The sequence below is a fragment of the Paroedura picta genome, chromosome 8 (genome assembly GCF_049243985.1).
Source record: "Paroedura picta isolate Pp20150507F chromosome 8, Ppicta_v3.0, whole genome shotgun sequence".
In the NCBI taxonomy this organism is placed as follows: Eukaryota; Metazoa; Chordata; class Lepidosauria; order Squamata; family Gekkonidae; genus Paroedura; species Paroedura picta.
Genome location: NC_135376.1, coordinates 27128033 through 27152004, shown reverse-complemented (window position 1 = coordinate 27152004; position 23972 = coordinate 27128033). Strand labels below are relative to the sequence as shown.

The 23972-nt window shown below is 41.4% G+C and overlaps 1 protein-coding gene and 1 long non-coding RNA gene across 4 annotated transcripts in view; one reads left to right on the top strand and one right to left on the bottom strand.

The window, feature by feature from the left end:
- The window catches only part of PCOLCE2 (procollagen C-endopeptidase enhancer 2), a 28126-nt gene extending 20726 nt beyond the window's left edge, over positions 1 to 7400 (bottom strand). Inside the window, exons 1-2 of the mRNA XM_077348761.1 lie at positions 7195 to 7400; positions 2255 to 2360 (exon numbers count right to left, since the gene is read on the bottom strand). Of these exons, the coding sequence (XP_077204876.1) occupies positions 2255 to 2360; positions 7195 to 7289 (201 nt within the window). The 5' untranslated portion in view covers positions 7290 to 7400. The remainder of the gene's footprint in view (positions 1 to 2254; positions 2361 to 7194) is intronic.
- An 85-nt stretch (positions 7401 to 7485) lies between these two features.
- Positions 7486 to 23972, top strand: part of LOC143843140 (uncharacterized) — a 37362-nt gene continuing 20875 nt past the window's right edge. For 2 of the 3 annotated variants that reach the window (XR_013233475.1, XR_013233474.1), the window contains exons 1-2: positions 7486 to 7696; positions 8665 to 8734. This is a non-coding gene — a long non-coding RNA (uncharacterized LOC143843140). Of the gene's footprint in view, positions 7697 to 8664; positions 8735 to 10820; positions 13181 to 23972 lie in introns of those variants that run through there. The other variant, XR_013233476.1, reaches the window with a different exon arrangement.

The window sequence follows — 23972 nt, the reverse complement described above, 5'->3', positions numbered from 1 at the left end:
TACAGAATGACAAGCTTCTATACCAGCTTCTATAGTTAGAGAAACAGAATGACTGACTTCTGTATTAAAAGAAATGAAAAACTGAACCTCATGAAGCAATAATTAGTAAATCAATCAAGAAGATATCTGAAAACTTTTGTGTGTGTGCTATATGCTAACAAGTTACTTCTGATTTAGGAATCAATGACCCACAAAACATCCTACCATTGGCAGTCTCAGTTCTCAGGTCTTGTGAAATGGTTGTTGAAAACCTTGTTCAGGTTTTCCAAACTGAAATCAAAAACATTTCAGTGTTTGTATCTTTTGTAAAAGGTAAAGGTATCCCCTGTGCAAGCACCGAGTCATGTCTGACCCTTGGGGTGACGCCCTTTAGCATTTTCTTGGCAGACTCAATACAGGGTGGTTTGCCAGTGCCTTCCCCAGTCATTACCGTTTACCCCCCTGAGTAAGCTGGGTACTCATTTTACCGACCTCAGAAGGATAGAAGGCTGAGTCTACCTTGAGCCGGCTGCTGGGATTGAACTCCCAGCGTCTTGGTCAGAGCTTCAGACAGTATCCCTTGAGGCCAACATAAAAACCTCAAACTATTGCTGGGATCCAAAGACTATGGGAGATGCTCATGGAAAGATGTGAGCAACCTGGGGCTTTTTACTACACAATGTAAGTGTGAGAGCCATTGTGGTATAGTGGTTAAGAGCATCATATCTGAGATTCCCATTCATATCCCAACTAAGGGAAGTCATGGAAGCTTACCAGTTGACCTTGGAACAGTCACATTGTCTCAGTCTAGCCTACCTCACAGGGCTGTTGTGAGCATAAAATGAAGGAGAATTATATAATTACCTTTGCATCCCCATTGAGGAGAAAGTTGAAGTAAAAATTAAAGAAATCTTGGTGTAGTTATTAAGAGCAGCAGCCTCTAATCTGGAGAACCCGATTTGATTCCCTACTCCTCCACATGAGCCAGCTGGGTGACCTTGGGCTAATCACAGTACTCCTGGAGCCATTCTCATACACCAATTCTCTTAAAGCTCTCTCAACACCTCCTACCTCACAGGTTATTTGCTGTGGGGAAGAAGGAAGAGGTGTTTGTAAGCTGCTTTGGGACTCCTTTGAGCAGTGAAAGCAGGGTACAAAATCCCTGCTCTTCTTTTTCAACATAAATAAATAGATAAATGATACAATTTATTGTTTCTGAAAAACATGTAGTAAAATAATGGACTGTCACACTGATCTCCATCCTGCCGTATAATTCTGTCCGTTTGATAATCAAACCAACCTATAAGCATAGAATGAGTAGCTGCTTGATTTGTTACAGCCAAAACCTCAACAGCTCAACTATGGAAAAATTCCAGGACAGCCACAAGGAATTAGTAGCTCTTAAAAGTGTGGGAAGTTGTTATCATGAACAAACTGACATTTAAAAATGGCTAGACAGCTTAATATGAAGAACAATTTTTTGGATGTGTGCCTGTTGTTAATAATTTATATGGAAAAGCCTACTAGATCTTATTTAACTCAATATACATCTATATTGCTTTTATGATCAGAAAATGATTATAGTGAACAATTTTACTATGGGCATTTTTTTTTGGGGGGGAGGAAGGCTTGGAAACTGGCATCATGCACTGATGTTATATGTGCTAGATTGTAATGTTTACTTGAAAACTTTATATTTAAATCATGGTTTCAAAGGAAGAAGCCCATATTCCCCATCTATATGACATCACCAAATGTATTATCCATCATTAACTTACTCATAACATGTGAAGCAGCCTATATATTCCTTTCTAAACTGCAACTGTAATAAAAAGATGCCTAGTGCCTTTGTATAAACTGTGGGCATGTCTTATTTGGGCTCCTTCATGGGAGGACTAACTCATTCAGTGTTCCTTCTGGCAGTCAACACACTCCAGCATTAAAGCCTACACTCCAAAAATAGACTGATTTACAGCAAGAGGAGCTACTTTCTTGGAGTCAACAGACAAGCTCTCATTAGACATAAAAGTTCACTTGTTAATCCTTCCACAACTGAAGCTACAGAATTCTCACTACTAATTTATCGGAGTAAGACTGGGTGCTCTAATTTTCATCACTGTATTTAATGCAATCTTAAAGTAGTCCATCCCAATGAATTACTGAAATGCTAGCAATATGTCATCACAGGCATCTTTCAACTGAAACAAAGTTCCGCTAATAGAGCAACATAGAGCGTGCCATTCTTTTCAGCATATTTTGTGACATAAATTCTTACTGTGATTTTCCAAGTACATTTGCTGTTTGGAGGGTAGACTCCTGGGTATCCTTCACTGCCAATAAACCCTGATAATCCAGACAGAGCACCACCACATTTAAAAGACCTGGAGGGGGGGAAAAAGGACTTTACTTACTTCTCAAATACTATTATGAAGGCTGCAGAGAATAGCTATCATTTGAAATGACACTGATAAAAACCTTCAAGCATGGTTTTAAGTTCTATGTTACCACTAAACTGCTTCGGGAATATGTCTGAAGTTGCCTGGAAGCACAGAGCAAGAAGATACTAGCAAGAGTATGTTGCCTAAAAATTCATGACTGTGCCAAATCTAGCTCAGAGTAGATTACATATATGTATTACTATGTATTACCTAAGAAATCGTGACAACAGACCTGCAAGGTAGACTGCAATTACTATCCACATTTTATTAGGGGGGAATACAGAAAGAACAACATCTCCCTTTAGTACCCATATTTCTATATTTCATTCATTTTAGTTATAATACACCTTTCTTGCTGAGAAGCTAGTGGATATTTAGCCTTGTGCTGTCACACAGTTTCCCCAACATTGTCCTGCTAAAACATATAATGCTTGGGGAAAAGCCACAAGCACATTTCATAGCACTGATGGATACTGCTTTTTTGACACTAGAACCCTTGAGCAGGGCTGCATGGAGTCTTCATTTGAAAGAAGATATCTAAATGGAGCATAATACTAATGGCAATGGATTTATAAGGGGAGGCTAAAGGTCAGATGGGGACTGTAAGAAAACTCATGGTGAAAAAGGTACCATTTAAATAAGCTAAATTGAGTGCTATGAAACAGACTGGAAGTTTACAGAAAGCTGTCAAAGTCAGTTTGTGTACAATGAGAAACTTTCAGAACAGGAATTCACAACACAGAAAGAAGATGGGTAAGGAAAATACATATAATAAATGTAATATTCAATGTATTTAGGAGATGCGATAGAAACAAGAATTCTTCTGAAGCCACTGTAGGAATCGCAAGGAACAAGAGGTTGTAGCATGGTGGTTATTAGGCTCCAGGAGATACAGGTTCGAATGCACACTCTGCCTTGGAAGTTCACTGGATAAACATAAGTCTGCCATACAATCACAGCCTTACCTACCTCACAGGGTTGTTGTGAGGATAAAATGGAGGAGAGGAGAATGATGCTTTGGGTTTCCATTGGTGAGAAAGGTGATTTATAAGGGAAGTAAAATAAATAATCATTCTTTGATGCCTGTAAGAACAAATGGTGACTAAGAGAAATGATCAGAAAGACAACTGTGCCCAAAGTTTGGAGGCAGGGGAAAAATAAAGAAACCAAGTTCCACATAAGAGGGTGGAGTGGCCACAGCATGACCACTGGACAACACTCATCGATGATTCATCAGCATCTTACTCAAAACAGGAGATGACAGATATATGGAAAATTATTGACTAATGCTAAAAGATACGCGACTTGCCAATTTCAGCCTCATGAAGTCAACCTTTTACTCTCTGAGGGCATTCTGTTTCTGTTCTTAAAATCACTATTCTTCTAAAAAGAACTTCAAATGAATAATACAAAGGGAAGTTGCTTAATAACATTCATCTTCTGTGTTAATATCTGATCCCCCCCCTTGACAATGGTAATTAGTTATTCCAAACCTATACTTTTCTAGTTGGATCAGGATTTCATGATTCACCCTGACCAGAACTCTTTTACTTTGCCTAGTTATCAACAGTTGAGAATGGTAATTATCCATTATGAGTGACAAGAATACTTTTTGTGAATGGATATTGTTTTAATCTGGTCTTTCATACTAACATAGAATAAAAGAGTTGGAAGGGAGGTCCTGGGTCATCTAGTCCAACCCCCTACATTATGAAGGACACTCACAACTCTATCGCTCATCCACTGTAACCTGCCGCCTTGAACCTTCACAGAATTATATTCTTCATAACACTCCCCCCTCTTCTGTTGTTTGCACATATGAGCATAAATATTTCTTCTTAACCAATGAACATTGTGTATCTGATGATGTGAACTCGAAAGGTTACACTGGAATAAAATTTCTTATTCTTTAAGGTGCTACCAGACTCCTTTTTTATGTTGCAGCTACCCCTGCAATTTTTCTTTTCTAGATTCCCTGAGGGGAAAAATATTCTGTATTTCGTAACAGTTGAACATAACTAAAGGAGAAGACAAACAAATGCCATATTCAGCGCAATTCTAAAGAGTGTTACATCCTTCCGTTACAACCTTGCCATTGACTTCAGTGAACTGAGAAGGGTGCAAGTTTGTTTATCTCCGTCTCTCCTTACCTTATTGTCTTCTTTTCAGCCACTCACCAACCAACATTTTACGTGCTCCCTTATCTTCAGCTACATTGATTCGTTATCCCCTTCTTTTATACCCTACCTTTCTCCACAATGGAGACTCAAAGCAGCTTCTCCTCTCCTCTGTTTTATCCTGTGAGGTAGGTTAGGTTAAGACTGCATGACTGGTCCAAAGTTGCCCATAGCAAAATGAGGATTTGAACCACAGTCTCTCAGATCTTGGTCTAGAATTCTAAACTCTACACAACACAGAGACATTTGTGGGCTGACTGCTGTTGAACATGCCTGGGTGAATCATGCAAGCAACGTGGTAGCAAGTTACCTGATGGTTGCTAACCAAGACTGGCCCTAGAGACAGTCCTGTAAAGCACCATGACCCTTCTCCCTAACAGAAATCAACACTGATGTGGCTGCCTAGCAATGGCTCCCGAGGGCATTCATTTATTAAACCTACAGGTGCCACTTTTATAATTCTGTGTTCCTTTTAACCCCCTAGATATTTAAAAATGTTTTTCCTGCAAACATTGGGTTCCTAAGGTTCGTACAAATATGTCTTGTCTGTTAATTGCTCTAATCTCTGGATTTAACTATCCACAGAACTGGCCACATTGAGAATTAGATATGCTGACAATTATAACAATATTCAATTGCTGACTTTTCAAAATGAAAACGCTCTGGTAGCTGGAGCAGAGATGGCCACTTCTGGGCAGGCCAGGGAATCTTGTCAAGTGGAAGTCCTGTTACCACTGCACTGCACTGGTTGACACAGCATGTTGTTTCTGTGTGGATAATTCCAATGTCTTTGAATAAATAATCTCCAACTATAATCTCAAAATCTCTATATTCTTGTCCTCCAGAATACAGAAGTATTTGTTGCCACCGTGTTCACTTTTATAAACTTAACTCTGATGTTCCCTAACAGCATGTCTGAACCTGAGAATTCCTGGCTTGCCAGCTCATTAGATCCACAAAAAGTAGATATAATATGGTGCTGAACATTCTAGTGTCACTCATGTGTTTGGCACAGAGCATTCCCTGAAAAAAGCTCTGTGTAGATTCAATCCTCAATCAATCAACACATCGAGTTGCAGAATTTAGCAGAATATTGGGAACAGCAATACATCACCACTTCAGTGGTTGTATACAAAGCAGCTCCCCACCCCCATTAAAGCAACATAACCCTTTTTATATAATTAAAATTGAGTCTGCAAGGGAATATTTTCTAGAATTACTTCAATGCTTTAGTAATAAATTAACCTGGTTTTATTACTGAAGACCTGAACTAGCTATATAAAATGTTTCTCTTTAGGCTCAACTGCATGCCATGTCAGTACAAGTCTTTATTGTAGTATGGGAAAAAACCTCCCCCTTCCCCCCCAGAAGTGCAACATACTGCAATAAAGCGTCTTACTGATAACATGGTATGGTAGGTCATGCAAACCACTACATCAATTTACTCTGTCAAGAGGTAGGGCTATCAGTACAGGCTTGGCTTATTTGGAAGGTTCAGATTCAGCCAGTGAGAGAATCCAAGTCCTGTTTGAAACTGTCAACTCAATTACAAGTCCCACATTCCATGTTAAAACTTTTTTCTCTTGCAAATGCAGAGTCCAGGTTTGTTTGGTCAAGGAGAACTGTACGGAGTTAAAGACTGAAGGAACTTTTAACTGTCCCCTCCTGCAGTTTTCTCACTGTAAAAATCCACCTTGGTCTATTTTGTGTGGGTACCCATATCCCCCCCCCCCAACAACTGAAAGAAATCAGATGTGGGCCTTTTCTAAAGAGAAAAAGGTAGATAAGGATTAAAAGCCCCACCCCACACATTCTCTTCCTCGATTAAGCAGTCCCATAGGGCTAGGCTGCATCTGTAAAATCATTTGAAATAGAAAAGGGGGATTAAACACCTTCTTGTGCATATCAACACGTGCCGAGTATGCTCAAGGAATTTGTGGCCAGTCAAGCCGTCCTGTCTGCCACAGGCATACACTTCTTTGTCAAACGTAGCGTTTACAGAAGGGCTACGGTGAAGAAATCACAAGCATGGTCAGGAAACACTTATAAGGCTACGAAGGCGCTTAACACGGTTTGACCGGCTCCCTAACCCAGGTATTGAGGGGCCGTTATGGCATCTGCACACGCTCAGACAATTTTCGCTTTCAGACCTTCCTAGGATCCAACCCGTGCTTTGCGCTTGTCCTCAAAGCAAGCTCGTCCTTTCTTGGCAGAGGACGTGACCCCACTGACTCCAGGGCGTTCAGAGAAGTACTTTTTCACTCCCCGTCGCGTGGAACTGGGCAGCGCGGCGCCATACTCCCCCTCGCTGTCCACCTCCACAAGCCAGGCGTCAGTGAGCAGAAGAGGCTCGTGGGAGCCAGCGCCCCCCCGCAGCGCCACGCGAAACCTAAGCGGCTCTGGGAGTGGTGACTCCTGCGATGCCTCGCGGGGGCATCGGAGGCGCGGAGAGGCGGGATGCCGCGCTGTGCGCTCGGACTGTCCGTGGCCGGCGAGGGGCAGTAAGCAGTCCAGTGCGTCCGCAGAGCATCTGCCGTTCGCGGGCCCTGGTGGTACTCCCTGCCATTGCACCAGGGGCTGGCTAGCTTAAGGAGGGTTACCTCGGTCTTTGCGGCTGCCGCTTCTTGGAGGTCTGAGCTGCTGCGACCAGCAGAAGTCCCAGGGCCACGAAGGAGCACGAGGCGGCCGCTCTCATTATTTTGCCCCGGTCCGAGCACAGGCGGCTCCTGGGCGACGAAAGCGCGGGAGTTGGTCAGGGGCCACCTTTATAAAGAGCCGTAGAGGCGACGCTGCCCCCGAGGGAGTTCCTCTGGCGACTCCTCGTGAATATCCCATTTGTTCGTCAGGGCGAGGGGAGGAGAGAATGGGCTTCGTCCCCAGCGCGGAGGGAGCCACCCCCTCGGCCTCCTCCCCCTTTGTGGTGAGCGGAGCGCTTGAGGTGGGACGACGCTGGAGCGCCTTCTTCACGAGGAGGCCGCCTGGAGAAAAGCCCCGCTGGGAAACTGTCGCGGAGGGCTTTCGGTGGGCAACGGCGATGTAAACCGAAGAAATCTGCCTCGACGGCAAGGCCTGTTTGCCTTCCCGCTGGGCACTGCCTCAAAGGTATACAATATGTCCTTCTGAAGTCGTGGTCACAATTCCAGAGGCGTAGCCTTGTTACACTCTAGCAGCAAAAATAAGCAGGGGTCTTGCAGCATTTCCAAGACTAACTAGCGCTTTTTTTCATCCTGGCACGAACATCTGACAAAGGAGCCCCGTGATCCACAAAAGTTTATGACAGAACAAAATTTTAAGGTTCTGAATGAGTTTTTGGTTATTCTCCCTGGTCACTGGAGGGGATCCCGTATAGAACCCTACTCTTACCTATGTGTTGGCAGAAATGAGCGCTTGTTGGTAACACAAGGATATCTGTACACCACACTAGAGCTGATTCACATTAATATGTGTGACGGCAAGATTGAGACTTAAAAATACTTTTTACTGACTTTTTTGTTTTATTAATTATTTTATATTTATTCTTCAAGTTGTACCCTGCCCCTCCCAGTATGCTCAGCGCAGCTTCCAGCATTTAAATCCATAAAACAGTAAAATTTCAGTTATCAATAATTTAACTTAACATAATATTTAAACCTTAAAACTATATATTTTTTTAAAAAATCAGTCGTACCACCTGTTTCATCATTTGGTTCAATCCAGGGCATTTAATTCTTGGTTTCATGGGGGGTCCCCATGTAAAGGGAATCCAGTTGATGTTGACCAAAGTCATCTTGATATTTATTGACCAAATACTTGGCGGAAGAAAAGGTTCTGGCCCTGGTTTAGACCACATGTACTTCTTTTGGGCTAGGGATCAACAGTTTGTTAGAATTGGATGACCTTAATGTCTTTTGGGCAGTATAGTCAACCAAGCAGTTCCTCGGGTATGCCAGGCCCTGACCACATATTCCAAATGTTTCAATAAGGAGGCCAGTTTTAAATCACAGTAAATTCACAGTAAATTCAGTAGGGCTTACTGCCATGTGGTTGTACACATGATTCTGTATCCTTAAACCAGCTTTTTTTCCCCCCAGGTTCCACTTGGTGAATGGCATATATGAAATTGGCGCATGGCAAAAGGTTAAAATTGTATTTCTTACACTAGTAAGTATTTGGAGCACATTAATTTTTTTGTTTTTCATCCTTAAGTAATTCCACACCCTCGTTTATATTCTGATAAGTGTTCTTCGAGTCTTAATAGCAATTGTATTCCTTCAACACATTTGCACAAAAGAATGAGCCACTGGATTTATACTGAATGTAAAAGGACAGTTTATACACATCTATTGTATTCAGGTCTGTAACCCTCAAAATTCCAGTGGTAAATCTAGACATAGTTTTAACGTGCTGTAGCATACTGTAAAAGTGATAACATATACTGAATTTTTGAACATAGTGGCCTGAGATAATCCATCACTGATCTGAACTCCTTGATGCAAGATCACTAATTTCTCAGACTGCCTCACTGGTATATGCAGTGCAGGGCAATTCTAGTGGCACAGCTGTGCGTTAGCATGAGGCCATTACTCAACTAACATTGTGCAGCATAGGAGCTGTGAACATTGTGGAATATATAGGAGGTTTGTGCACCAGCTATCACTGTGGCATTTTATTTGAAACATCCCAGAAGAAAATTACAGATGCTTACCCAATTTGCTGTAATAATGACAGAATTCTTGAATGTGAAGAATAAATTGACAGAAGTACTGGAGTTTTATGAGCTATTGATACCCCTCATGTATCTGCATTTACAAACATAGTGCATTCCTAGCAGAGAGACATCTGTTGATACTCAGATTGAGGGATAGGAGCCAAAGCCACTCAGAGCTCCAAAATTTCCAGGTGGTCAGGTACATACATAGGTAGGGCTGGACATGAACTCCATTTTTGCAGTTCAGTTTGTGGTTCATGACTGAACCACTAATCAAACCAGGAACTAATAGGCCAGTCTGTGAGCCATTTAAAATTTAAATACTTGCTTTCTGCTCCCTGGGAAAAGTGATGGGGATCAGAAAGCAGATGCTTAAATGGCTCTGAGCCATTTAAACCAAACAACTGAGCTGTGGGGAGCTTCCTATTCAGTTGTTTGGTTTGAATGGCTCTGAGCCATTTTACCCCGTGTTATGCTTGCCTCCCAAAGCCCTAAGAAGCAGGAAACGGGGCGAAATGGCTTCCAACCCTTTAAATCCCTACTTTATGCTCCATGTGGCTTTTTACAGGAAGTAGAAAGCAGTTTTGCCTTTTGAACCTGTCCATTGGGTTTTAAAGCAGAGACATCACCCTGCCAACAAAAGTGCTTTTAGGCAAGGCTATGGTCTTCCCAGTTGCAATATATGGCTGTGAAAGTTGGACCATAAGGAAGGCCGAGTGTCAAAGAATTGAGGCTTTTGAACTCTGGTGCTGGAAAAGACTTTTGCGAGTCCCTTGGACTGCAAGGCGAACAAACTGGTCAGTCCTAGAGGAGATCAGCCAGGACTGCTCCTTAGAAGGCCAGATCCTGAAGATGAAACCCAAATACTTTGGTCACCTCATGAGGAGGAAGGACTCCCTGGAGAAGAGCCTAATGCTGGGAGCAATCAAGGGCAAAAGAAGAAGGGGACGACAGAGAATGAGGTGGCTGGATGGAGTCACTGAAGCAGTAGGTGCAAACTTAAATGGACTCCGGGGAATGGTAGAGGACAGGAAGGCCTGGAGGATCATTGTCCATGGGGTCGCGATGGGTCGGACACAACTTTGCACCTAATAACAACAACAACAAAGAAAGCAGTTTAAATGGGTTAGAGCCATTTATAACAAACATCTGTTTTTTATGAATAGCAAAAAAGCAGGTGGATAATTGACTTAGAGCCATTTAAACCCATTTTTTGCTTTCCACAAACTATCATGAACTACATCAAAATTTGTGGAAGTTCATGGCAGCACTTCAGTTCATGAACATCCCCTCACAAACCACCCAAAGTTCATGGCAAATTTTAGTTCATGAGTTGGTTTGCAGCAATCTGCATTTTAATCAGTTTACATATCTAATGACAAATATTATTTATTTATAATCGCATTTATCTACTGCCACTCCCAGAAATACTAGCTCGTGGCAGTTTACATACAAGATAAAAACCCCATACATGTTAAATCAAGTAAAACATTATAACAAAAAAATTTGACCAATTTATCAAGAAAAATGTAATTTCAGTTTCCAATATGGCGGTGCAAATACTATCTGATGGCGTCCACTGATCCTAGATCTGATAAGAACACTGCATAACAGCGCTGCCGACATCAGTCTCATAAAATGACAGAGAAATGTTGAAACATTGTCAAGAACAGCGGGGGAGGAGCAGCCTGATCTTATCACCCCAGTTCATTTCACCCGGCTTCAACTAAACGCCTGGCAGAAGAGTTCTGCGTAGCCCAGAGAGTTCCAACAGGGCCCACAACTCTTCCAGGAGCTCGTTCCACCAGGTAGAGGCCAGGACCGAAAAGGCCCTGGCCCTGGTCGAGTCAAGGCACACTTCCTGGGAGCCCAGGACCGTCAGCAAATTCATACCGGCCAAACAGAGTCCCTGGCAGGGGTCATAAGGAGACGAGTGGTCCCACAGGTAAGTAGGACCCAAGTCGCGTGTAGCCTTAAAGGTCAAAACCAATACTTTGAACTTGATCCGAAAGCAGACTGGCAACCAATGAAGCTGTCTCAGCAATGGCTGGACATGGGCCCTCCAAGATGATCCAGTGAGGACCCGAGCAGCCGCATTCTGCACCAGCTGCAATTTTCAGGTCAAGTACAATGATAGGTCCACGTAAAGTGAATGGCTTTTTAGTGGCTTTGGTGTTGTATACTTTCTGACTGCACACTTAAGTACTCCTGCAGATGAAGTATGAAATAAAACATACCATGGTTGCAAGGTCCATCAGAATAATTGGGTTTGAATGAGTCTGTTTTTAAAATATCATGTCGATGGTATCTCACATTATTAATATCACCTTTATTGTTCTGCTGTTTTGGAGAGGATAGAGGCCTTACTGCTTATGTGGCAGCTATGAAGAAGAAGAGTTGGTTCTTATATGCCACTTTCTCTACCTGAAGGAATCTCAAAGCGGCTTACATTCGCCTCTCCTTTCCTCTCCCCACACCAGACACCCTGTGAAGTAGGTGAGGCTGAGAGAGCCCTGATATTACTGCTTGGTCAGAACAGCTTTCTCAGTGCTATAGCGAGCCCAAGGTCACCCAGCTGGTTGCATGTGGGGGAGCGTGGAATCAAACACGGCTCGCCAGATTAGAAGTCTGCACTCCTAACCACTACACCAAGCTGGCTCTCTTATATGAATACCTACAATTTTTCTAGAGGAAACTGTTTCTTTCTACAGACATTTTATGCATGAAGGCATCACAAAAATGTTTTGAAAGCATTTTGGCATCCTCCCCCTCCCCACAATTATCAGGGGTGGGGGGGGGAACTATGATGCCTGTATTGGGTTGGAGTCAAAGTCACCCTTGTGGATAAAAATGTTGTTTTCTGCTTACTTAACCATTTTTTCTCATGCAACAGGGAAATTAAATCCAGAAATCTGTTTGTTCAAATATACCATAAATAAACATAGGAGACAATGCAGCAAAAGCAAGATCATTCAATAAACATTGCAATCCTATTTCTTTATAAAAACTGTCTTCCTGAACTGTTACTGTATACTACAGTTCTACCGCCTTTAAGTAAATGTCCTCCTGAAAATTTTTGGTTTTGCACCTTCTCTGGAATGATAGAACTTTAGGACTTTTTCAAGCAAGTTGTCCCACAAAATGGGAACCACAATACAGAATGCATGTGGACTGATACTAGCCAGTTTTACTTATTGGAAGGGTGGTACCTTCAGAAGATAAGTTGCTAAGATAAGTTGAAGCTCACATGAGGAAGTACAGCAAGAGAAATGGTCCTGTAGGAATGTGGATCCAAGGCTATTAAGGGCTTTGAGGATGATGATTATTACTTTGAATGAATTTTAGTAACTGATTAGTCACGGGTGAAGTTAACTGCAGAATGGGTGTGATATGTGTGCTCTGCCTAGCTATCAACAGCAAGCTTTGGTGTTCTATACCACTGGAATTTCCAAGTTAAGTTTAAGGATTGATCCATGTAAAGTGCATTACCATGGTTAGCTTTTTGGTGTTGTAATGTTATATAGACTGCTTAAAATGATGTAAAATAAATGCGATATAAATTATCAAAATACTTGGCTTGAGTCATATGTTTTTGTGCCTATAGAGAAAAAAATTTAAATGATTTTAAAATTTATTGCCAAATAAATGTGACATTTAGAAGCAGTCTATTTCTTAGTTCTTCACAGTCATTCTTTGAACCACAAATTCAGTCAGTATGATGGATAGGATTTGGCCTATTTCTATCATTCCTCTACACAGCTAAAAACAACTCTGATATACTGTGGATGACATATTTGCTTTGATACATTTTTTAAAAATGTTAATTAGAAGGTTCGTTATCTCTTTTTATAAAACACTGCTGTTCATTCTGTGATCATTTACATGTACACATGAATAATAAAGAGTTGGTGGGAGATTTGCTCAGATATTGCTTTGTTTTCTGTGAGAATTCTTTTATTTTTGTATTTTTACAATGTTTTTGGCAATGTGGTTGGTCTTGAAACTTCTTATTGGGAAACAGTCCTGATCTGTTCATTAAATGTACTTTGGCTATTGGATGCTAGAGCAGATGAGCAACCAAGCAACTATTATGAATAGTGAAAATCCTGAGCAGCAACATTGCTGTCACTGAGGCATACTCATCTGGCATGCCTTCTCCTGCTCCAGGAAGGAGAAAAGGGGAAAGAAAAGACAGACAGCAGCCCTGCTGTTGGTGGGCTCCCTATCCATCTAGCTTGCAGGGTTGTGGCAACTCCTAGCTGGCTGCCTGTGCAAGAGCTAAGACAAGCATGGTCAGGTCTTTGTATGCCTTGAGGCATGGTTGATAAGGCAAGCAAGCCTTGGGTCCAAGCAAGCCTGATTGGTGTGTGCCTGCTAGCAAAGCCTAGTCCAAGGGGGAGGGGGGAAGGTGGAATCCAGCACGGTTAGCCTAGGCTGCAGCAAACTTTGATGTCAGCACTCTTTGGAAAATATACCTTCAGCAGTGCATGTATGAACAACATACTTATCGGTTATCAAAATAGGGAGACATCTTCCAGGCTAGTCTGATTTCTTCCATAGCTACTTGCATCACTTCTCTGCTGCTCAACAGTAAAAGAGGACAACTTATCTTTCCAGAGCTCTGCAGCCCTTGTTGACATGAAAAGGATATTCATAACATTGAAAATAAGTAAATGTTCAGTGTAATTTGTCTTTTACAAAGACTTGTTACATTTTAATTTTCTGCCAATGCGGGCAAATTATTTGCTGTCACACAAGTAAATTGAAAGGCTATCTGTTTAGTTTAATAATTTGTTTGATAATGATCATAAAGTGAATTTAAATTATAGGCCTGGATGATGAGATCCTCTGATTATCTACAGGATATAATCTGTCGAGTGCTTCAGGGCAAATTTTGTCACAGTTTGAGAAAGCAAACCTCTGAGCTGAGGAGACCACCCTCACACATGGGCAAATTCTGTTTGCATACCACAATAAGCCCTGTTCTTTTTCTCCCCTTGTGCCATCAGGGAATATTGGAAGTAGTGAGTTAAATGTAGGCATGAGTTAGGGTGAAAAGAAGTAAGCTGGAGAATGAAGGGGGAAAAAAAATTCTGTGAGTTCTTCCTTGATCTGATCCATCTAAGGCAGGGGTTGGCAACCTGTGGTCCTCCAGATGTCCATGGACTACAATTCCCATGAGCCCCTGCCAGCGTTTGCTGGCAGGGGCTCATGGGAATGGCAGTCCATGGACATCTGGAGGACCACAGGTTGACTACCCCTGATTTAAGGAATTCTCTGTGTGGAAGGAATTTTCATGTGATTATTACTTTCCATATCAGGAATTGTAGCTATCCTCTTTCCAAATCTTGCTGTCTGTGCCCCCAACCACAGAGGTGAGGTAAATGGCAACTAGAGACAGAACGTTTTCAGTGGCATCTCACTTTTGGAAGTCCCTCTCCCTGAGGATTGCTTAGCACTTGCCCTCTTCTAGGTGCCAGGCCTTAACATTTATTTTTACCTAGACATTTAACCAAGAAGGTCCACAATTTGCATTGGTTTTATTATCTGCTTGTAGCTTGAGGATTGTTTTATAAATATTTTTTTGCTGCAGAATGTTGCTTTATGGTATTTTAGTGCTAATTGTTTCTATGAGTTGTTTATTGTTGATCATTCTTATGTTGTTGCTTTTATGGTTTTGTTTATTCTTTTTAGTCAGTGAGCTGCCTCAAGGAGGTTTCTGGAAAGGTGGTATATATATGTTCTGATTATAGAATAACTATATCAGATATAGGAGCAGGAGGGAACTTGGTCCTATAGTGCACATCAGTGGTCCCCAACCATTTCATCATCGAGGACCGGTCAACGCTTGACAATTTTATTGAGGCCCAGGGGGGTAGTCTTTTGCCATGGGCCGTCGGCACCACCTGAGCCCCTGCTCCACTTGCTTTCCTGCTGGTGCCCCTGATTTCCCGCTGCCTGCTGGAGGGCGCTGCCAGCAGCAGCTGTGCAGTGCCACGCCAAGGGGGAACCTCAGCCATGGCGGCCACTGGAGAGCACCAACAGACCGCGGCAGCAACTGGGGAGGAGGACGAGGAGGAGCCGTAGCCCAGTACCGACTGATCTACGGACCGGTCCCGGTCCCTGGACCTGGTGTTGAGGACCACTGATGTACATCACCAACCCCAATGTTTCCCCTTTTATATTGCAGATGACTCAGATCTCCACTTACTGCTACTGTTTTTGATTAACAACATTACTCTATCCCCTGTATGTAAAGTATAAGCTCAAAATAAATAAAATAATCATAATGCATTAAGGCTTTTGTGGGTGGCAGATCTTAGGTAATGACTGATTTGCCCTCATGTACAGAAGAGAAGGCAGAAGTGTTGTGACTGCCATTAGCAGAAAAAGCTCACTCCAGTAGTTATTCTGGAAAGGGGAAAGACAAAGGAAGACCCAGAGAAAGTAGTAGTATGGGTCCAGTTTAGGCATAGTTTGATTGGTTGATGAAGTTTATACATGCAGCACAATTTAAATATAGTATAGTCTGCAGGGAAGGATAATTTTTGGTGGGGGAGAGGGGAAGAAATGTTGAACTTTAGAAATATAGGCTGTTGGGTGGAGCAATGCAACTATTTAATTTACATACTGGGCGGAGTGTATGTAGCTGTTTTTCTCATGGTACGTTGTAGACCACGAAGCCTAGATATTGTTGAACAGGGAGAAGGGGCGGGGGGCAAAGCTTTTCAGAAGCTTGTGTGTTTGCTCCAACTAACTGCTTTATTACTGAAAGGCCTCAATTGAAGAAACCATACCAAGGAGCTGCAAAGAAATCCCCAACATAAAATGGATAGACTAAATCAAGGAAGCCATAGTTCTCAGTTTGCAAGACCTGAGCAAAGCTGCATATAGGACATTTTGGAGGTCATTTGTTCATAAGGTCTGTTTCTCTCTCACTTGACCCTACCCCTTTCTCTGACCACACTGCTCACAGAAGTGATGTGGTCACAACCCACAGTATACAGAAGACTACCTTGAATTACTTTAGACAAGGTAGAAATTAGAAGGAGCCAAACAAGACATTTCAATTTGCTGACACAAATGCAGAAACTGCTTTTTGGATAGCACTTACCCATATTTCTTCTAGAAGCAAATTTGAGAATACCTGAATCACAGCGCTTGTATTTTCTCTTGGGTACATTTTATTGGAAACAAATTTTTTTAAAAAATCATTTACTGCTTAAAATGGAGTGGCATCAATAATATACTGATTCTGGCTCAAGAAAAGGGAGTAAAGCTCTACAAAATTTGATGTAGACTTTCTGGGTTCCAAAAGAGACTTGAATATAAAATTGTTAACATAGAAAAGCTCTCCTGTAAGATTAAAAATAAGTAGGAATTTCTTCCTGCCCTAGTGTGATGAATTTGGACATAGATGGCCACAGGTTCATTATGATTTTAACTTTTTGTCAGCTTTCCTGACCCCAGCAGTATCCCTGATCTTTTAGCAGGTTTAATGGGATATTACTTACTAGGTGATGTGTTTTACCTCAATGTATTGCTCATGTTCAGTTGTCCATTTCTATATATTAAGTCTCTATTAAAGGGGCAAGATTTCACCCCAGGTTGTTGGCAACCCCAGTCTCTAGTCTTCCTTTTATGGATTGACCTTTTTAGGCACTTAGAATAGCTTTTCTGGTACTTGGACTCCTTGACAGGAGTTGTGTGCTTAATGGAGAACATCTTTCACGCTGTGGCAGAGCGATTAATCCTTCTCCTATGGTCAGTCTCCCAGGTGAAAGACAAGTATTAAGACTAACCCCAGCCAATTCAGAAGTCCAAAGACTAATAACATTTATTTCAATAAGGGCTTTTGTGAGGCACAGATCACTTCCTCAGGTATGTAGAAGATCAAGCCGAATTTTACTGAATTCGGACAGGAAGATGCTACCAATCTGGCACAAAAGGGCAGGGACTTTGGCAAAGTTATAAAACTCTCCTCTCATGGACAGCATTGTACATTTCCTGGAAGTGTTCCACAGGGTGTCTGCTGTTGATGGAGATGTGCACTCCAGGGGTTCCCAATATGGTGGCTGCCATACATTTTCAGAAAATGGGTGGAACCACTGCTGAGTTACCACTGGAAATCTGGCTGTGCAAATTAAAATGATGCTGCTTTAGTGGCAGCTGCCACCATAGTGTTGGCTTTATTATCTGTCTCATTCTTTCATGATGTATTTTAAAATTAACCCTCTTTTTTTCTGTACTTGGATTTTCTCTAGATGTGTTGTTGACTTTGCCATTTTGTGATTTCTCCACCTCCTGTGGCAGCCATTTTGTAATTACATGTGCTTCCTATAGCAGCCAATTTGTGGTTGCACCGACCACCCTGTGCCAGAATTCCAAAAGTTCCCAGGCTCGAAAAGACTGGGCCCCCAAGTGTACCCTCATGTGGGAAGAGTGAGTCTGCTGATTAGATCCAGGACTGAATCAGAATATCTGCAGGTGAGTTAGGGTCCAGTTCAGTTTTAACTACATTATGGCATTGTTACTTTACTCACCTCCCTTCTCCTTAAAATTATTTGACCAAGCCCTCTGTACTTTCTACTTTTTTGTGTGAGGACTCAGTTTAAATTCCAACTCCACAGCTCTGTAACTCTTTCCCTCTTGGTGCAGGTCAAGCTGTTCTTCCTCATATTCCTGCATGGGCTGTATCTTGGAAGTTTAGGCAAGCTGTCCATTGTTTCAAGACTTGCCTTTCTATTATGCAGGTTATCAACAACTGCTTTCACTTTTTTCTTAATAAGCGCTGCCAGGGGTTGTATGTCTTAGACTCTGCTGCTTGACTCCTTGTCAAAGGAGGTACTTCCAAAGTAATTAGAGGGAAGTGGTTAATGTGACCTCCCCTGGACATACAGGAAAATCCCAGTTTACAGAAGGAAGAGAGAGGGGTAAGAAAAGGAGCTGAGGGGGTTAAGAGCTGGCTGCAGCTTGAGGAAGGGTATCTCAGCTGAGATTCTCTTCACATCCAAGCACCCTCTGCCCTTGTGATTCATAGTAACTGTTAAATGGTATAATTTCACATTCAGCAAAACCATGTGGTATTTATTGTATCTAAGATAATGCAACGGTACCTGAGCTATATTGAGACACAGCAGGCTCTCAAATTTTCCTAAGGCAAATTTTCCTGAGGCAATAGTGATAATGAGATCCATGTGCAAGCAAATAATATGGAATGATCTTCATACATTTGGGGTCTCCCATGTTGGGCCTCAGCATTTGGAAGTGTTTGAAGTGTGATGGCTTTAGGAATAATTGACATTGACAGTATTGATGCTATAGTTGTTTTTTGCATAAGATAAATCAAAACTATTTATTTTCTGTTCTTAATTAAGTGTTCTGCTTGTGTATGTGTCCCCCCCTCCAGCCATTTAGTGAATACCTGTAGTGTTTTGTAGCAACCTTTGGAAATAACTAGGAAAAAAGCAGCCATGTATTCCTGGGTGCTGTCTGTAAGCAGCCTGCGAGAGCTTCATGAACCTTCAGAGAGAATCTTAACTATATGCTTATGTTTACCATCACTAACTATAATACTAAGTGTCCAAGTTTATTATCCCGACATGGTATTTATACACATTTTGTCTCACAACAATACTTCAGTGAATGTCTGTAATTGTCTTGTGTTTGCTTTTCAAATCAAAATATTTTTTCATGGACTTCTAATGTTTGTCTGTCCCCAGCCCCCACACATACATTCTTGTTGCATTTTGCTTTACTTTTTAGCAGGCACATTTCCTTGGATTTAAATTCCCATGACTGTTGGATAGTAAACGTACAATAAATCAAATATTAATAGCCTGTGCCCCTGAACACACCTGCTCAAATACCTAGTGTAAAAAGCTAATTCAGGCAGTTACTATAATATAGTTTTGGAGATGTCCATTTATGCAATGTTGACTCACTTTATAGGTAACTTGTTATAGATCATCATCAAATCCTTGCACTGCTTCTGTGTTAGAAATGCATTTAGGGTCCGCGTCTATTGGCTAAATACATTCCTTGAGGATGTATGGGCAAAAGAACATCTTATATTTCATCAGTGATTTCAAAGATATATCATGAATTTCCAATCTGCAGTCTAGCAACCCTGTACTTCTATTATATCTCTTACAATCAACCCTGCCTTTTCAACACTATAATAAAAATGCAACCATACATGTTTCTCTAACCAATAGCAAGAAGAGGGGACCTGCAAGAAACTTGTGGGAAAGGGGCATTCCTCCAACTTTGCTCTTTTCTCCCTCCCCCTTCTTTCTCTTCCTAACCCAATACCTCTTCTTTCTCTTTCTCCTCCAAAAATTAATCTCCCTTTCTTTCTCTTTTCCTCCCCCACAATACCTCCTTTTTTCCTTCTCTCTCCCTCATGTCAGTTCCCCCTTCTTTGTCTTTCTCTCTCAACCCATTCTCTCCTCCTTTCTCTTTCTCTCTCTCCTTCAAGCCAATCTGCCCTTTTCCGCAAGCCAATACCCCCAAATTTCCTTTCCCTCTGGCCAATCTTCTCTTCTCCCCCCCGCAAGCCAATCACTCCTCCTCTTTCTCTCCCTCAAGCCATTGTCCTCATATTTCCCATGTTATCAATTGTTATCAATATAACTTTATTACATGTACATGCCTGTTACTAGCTGCCCTGAGCCAATCGGGATATGCAGGCTATAAAAATAAAGTTATTATGAAAGGCCCTTTTAATTATTTTCTCTTATATTGGGATTTGTGCCCCATCCCTCCCAGCAAGCTGGCTTTGGGACAACTTATATCATTTAAAAATCATATAGTTATATATAGCTTCACCCATAAATAGTTTAATATTAGAGCCAGTAGGGAAAGCAACTTCTTATATTAATTCATTTATCACCACTGAATGTTGTAAAATTAAACAATATTTCAATGATGAAAACTTCATGTATTTGGATTTTTCTGCTGTAAGACAACACATTCTGGTGTGAAATGATAACTGTTTTATTCCTAAGGATCACTGACACTGATTATGAATGGCAGCAGCTGCACTAGGCTGCCGCTGGTTTCTCGAGGCAGGGGAACATGCCCCACCATGTCTTGGGTACCAACTGCAGAAGATTTCCCTCACTGGACACTGGCTGCCCCAGTTTTTCGTGGGCATACACGAAGCCAGGGCAGAAAGGTTCTGCCATACCTTGCCACAACGGTGGCTGAGGGTTTAACTTCACAAAGTTGGGATAGCATCACAATGCTATCCTACCATTGTGGGAGTGGGGAAAAAAATACCCCATTTGGTTTTGTGGTGCCACAAAGCACTGTGGAGCCGAAGGAAGCATTCTGTATCTCTGTATGTATGGACTTGGCCGATGGCACCTGCATTACAAAAGGCAAACATGATAAGTGTGGGGCATTGGAGGCCCTAAAGCAGGCCAGGCTGACAGTGACATAGTGTGTCAGTGGGAATTTGCCCTCCTGCCATGCAAGCACTGGCCTGGCTTATCCCTCCCATGCATAATTGGTCTGAGAGATGCATTAACCCCACTGCTGAAAATACTAGGTGCTACAATGAAATTTGTAGACATCTTGACAGTCTAGCATCTGGGATTTGTTGACCACGTGCTAGAGTACAAAAACGCAAGTAAGGTATACATTACAGTTGTCTAAATGTGCTGAAGGACTGTTCTCCCCATTTAGAAGAAGAAGAAGAGTTGGTTCTTATATGCCGCTTTTCCCTACCCGAAGGAGGCTCAAAGCGGCTTACAGTCGCCTTCCCATTCCTCTTCCCACAACAGACACCCTGTGGGGTGGGTGAGGCTGAGAGAGCCTTGATATCGCTGCTCGATCAGAACAGTTTTATTCTCCTGGCTTCCTGTAGGAAAGACAGCAGCAGTAACTTTTAGGACAGGACCAATATATGAAGGGAACTGACTTTATATCATCTAAGACAATAATAGAATATATCCTTATAATAGATTATACTCTCATATGTATCAACAACTACTCTGCTAAGGAAGATGGTAATAACTCCTAGATCAGGATCAATATGTGATGGGAATTGAATATGTATGTCAATATGTATGCTAAAAGAGGATGACAAACTATACTTCATAGGTATTAACAAGACGGCAGTAGTAACTCTTAGGTCAGGGCCAATTTATGAAGGGGACTGACCTTATACCATTTAAGATAATAACAGAATATATTCTTATAACAGATCATATTCTCATATGTATTAACAATCACTTGGCTAAGAAAAATGGTAAAAACTTCTAGATTAGGAATAATATGTGATGGGAACTGAATATGTATGTTAAAAGAGATGGCAAACCATATCAGCTGGTCGCTTTTTTTCTTAATTTTTTTCTTAATTTTTCTGTAAATGCTTTATATAATAATAAATAATAAAATTATTTTTAAAAAAGAACAGTTTTATCAGTGCTGTGACTAGCCCAAGGTCACCCAGCTGGCTGCATGTGGGGGAGCGCAGAATCGAACCCTGCATGCCAGATTAGAAGTCCGCACTCCTAACCACTACACCAAACTGGCTCTCATTTATTGTAGTAGCAACTGGAGGTGGAGAGAATGGTGCTTGGCTGAAGAGACACAGCCGCTAGTTTGGAAGTTTAGGACTTGATGCTGGTTTTGTACCACACTTTTTGTGCTACTAGCTAGAATAGTCTGTTTATCAGTATAATTATTACAAAAGCCATTGTTACGTATACAGGACCAATGATTAGCACATAGCTCACCCCTCAACTTGGAAAGACCCTAAACTGGGAATACTGAGGTAGATTTTTTATTTGTATTGGTGATTGATTAATTCCTTTAGTTCTTTACTGGTGCATTTTAAAATCTTTTACTGCTTAGAATATAAAGTTTTTTTTAAAATGAGGGTATGAATTTTAAACAATGGAGAATGGATTCCTCACCCCCCCCCCCATGGCAGGGAGTTAACATAATACCAATTTGCTGCAGCTGGAATGTTAAATACAAAACCAATTCACATTTTTTAAGTTAAGCAGTATTGTGCTTAAACTTTCTTGGCTACGAATTGACAATGAAAAATATTTAGTATAATTACAAATTAGCAAAAGATTAGAAACGTAAACTTGATGCAAAGTCTATTAAATTATGCAAGTATCTCGTATTTATTATGACATTTGGTTTTCCTTAGGAAATTCTTTACTGCAAGGCACAAATAGGAATGAATTCTTCCATGCTAGCCCAGCATAATTTCAGTTGTCTCTGTTTGGCTTCCTTTAGTACTTAACCATCCAAAAAGCTTAATTCATGTGCTGGGCCAAGTTTATACTAATTTCACTAGGGAAGCACTTGGCTAGAACTGCTACAAAATGCAACATGAACCATAGCTGCATAAAACAACAGAAAAACACAATTTTCCAGCTGAAACTACAAAATATCTAATTCTGTTCTTTTACCTTGTCACTGTCTTTTAAATTGCAAACAGCCCAATCTCAGGATTAGTTAAATCTAAAGCAATCTGTTTAAAAGCAAGCATTTTGGTTCAACATAATTTCTTACACTAGTTTTTCTATTCCAGAAAAATAGTTATTTTATTTGAAAAATTTCCATGTCCCTTTTTTGTAATTATTTCTATATTTCAAAGCCCCTGAAAGCAAATAAGAAGCAGAAACATTAATTAAGTTTTTTTTCAAAAAAGCACCTTTATTGATAATTAGGGGCCGAGCCCATTGCATTCAGGAATATAATGGGCACTAGATTGGGGGAAGGGTGGAAGACCTCTGCGGACCACCTCCCCCTCCCCCCAGGACCTGGATAGGCTGCAGGCAGCTGTTAAGGAACTCAGGGGCAGCTCTCACACGGCAGTGATCTGCAGCCTCCAAGCCTTGGAAGGAAGCGGAAGGAGGAGGGGGAGTCAGGGGTGGAGGACGGAAGGTGATTGGCTGGCCACTGGACAGACAGGCAAGCCAGTTGGAGGAGGAGGCACTCAGGGGTGGAACAGCATCCCTGAGTGGGTGTTAAGTGCTGAGTGGCACTTAAGCCATGAAACACGCTGCTCCTCCAAGGCCTTACCAGAAATATATAGTGGAACCTTGAAGCGTCTGGGACCTGTGACACAAAATACTACTGAGTGTGTACTTAAAACAGATAACAGGCATCGGTATAATTTTGGAATGATGCATCCTCTGCAATTACTCAAACATTCTGTCAGGATACACCATTTCTCTCAAAGGGAAGCCCTTTGTTGTATAACATAAAGCTCAAGGTTGAGAAGGAGCATATTAGAACTTTATGCTGCTGTCCTACAGGACCTGAAACAGTAAACAAGTTAACACAACTTGTGTGGCTAAACAGAAAAGTCCATTCCTATGTGTATTTTGTGCTGGATGCTACTGCTGTTATGTATCATTACTGCTGACCATGAAATAGTTTAAAGTTTCTAAAATATAATGCTATCTTGTGGGGGTGGCAGATCAAAAGGGAACAATAAAAATGTTTTATTGAAGTGGTTTCAGACATTAATGTAAATCAGCTATTTTATAGATAATCAAGAAGTATAGCCAAATGGGCATATTTCCACTGAGGCAAAAGAATTCCCTCAAAATCAAAGAGAAGGAAAAAATAAGAGTAAATGGAACAATAAAGATGCAAAATACATGATATAAACATTGTATGTTTACACTACACAACATGACTTGGCAATTGTCACAT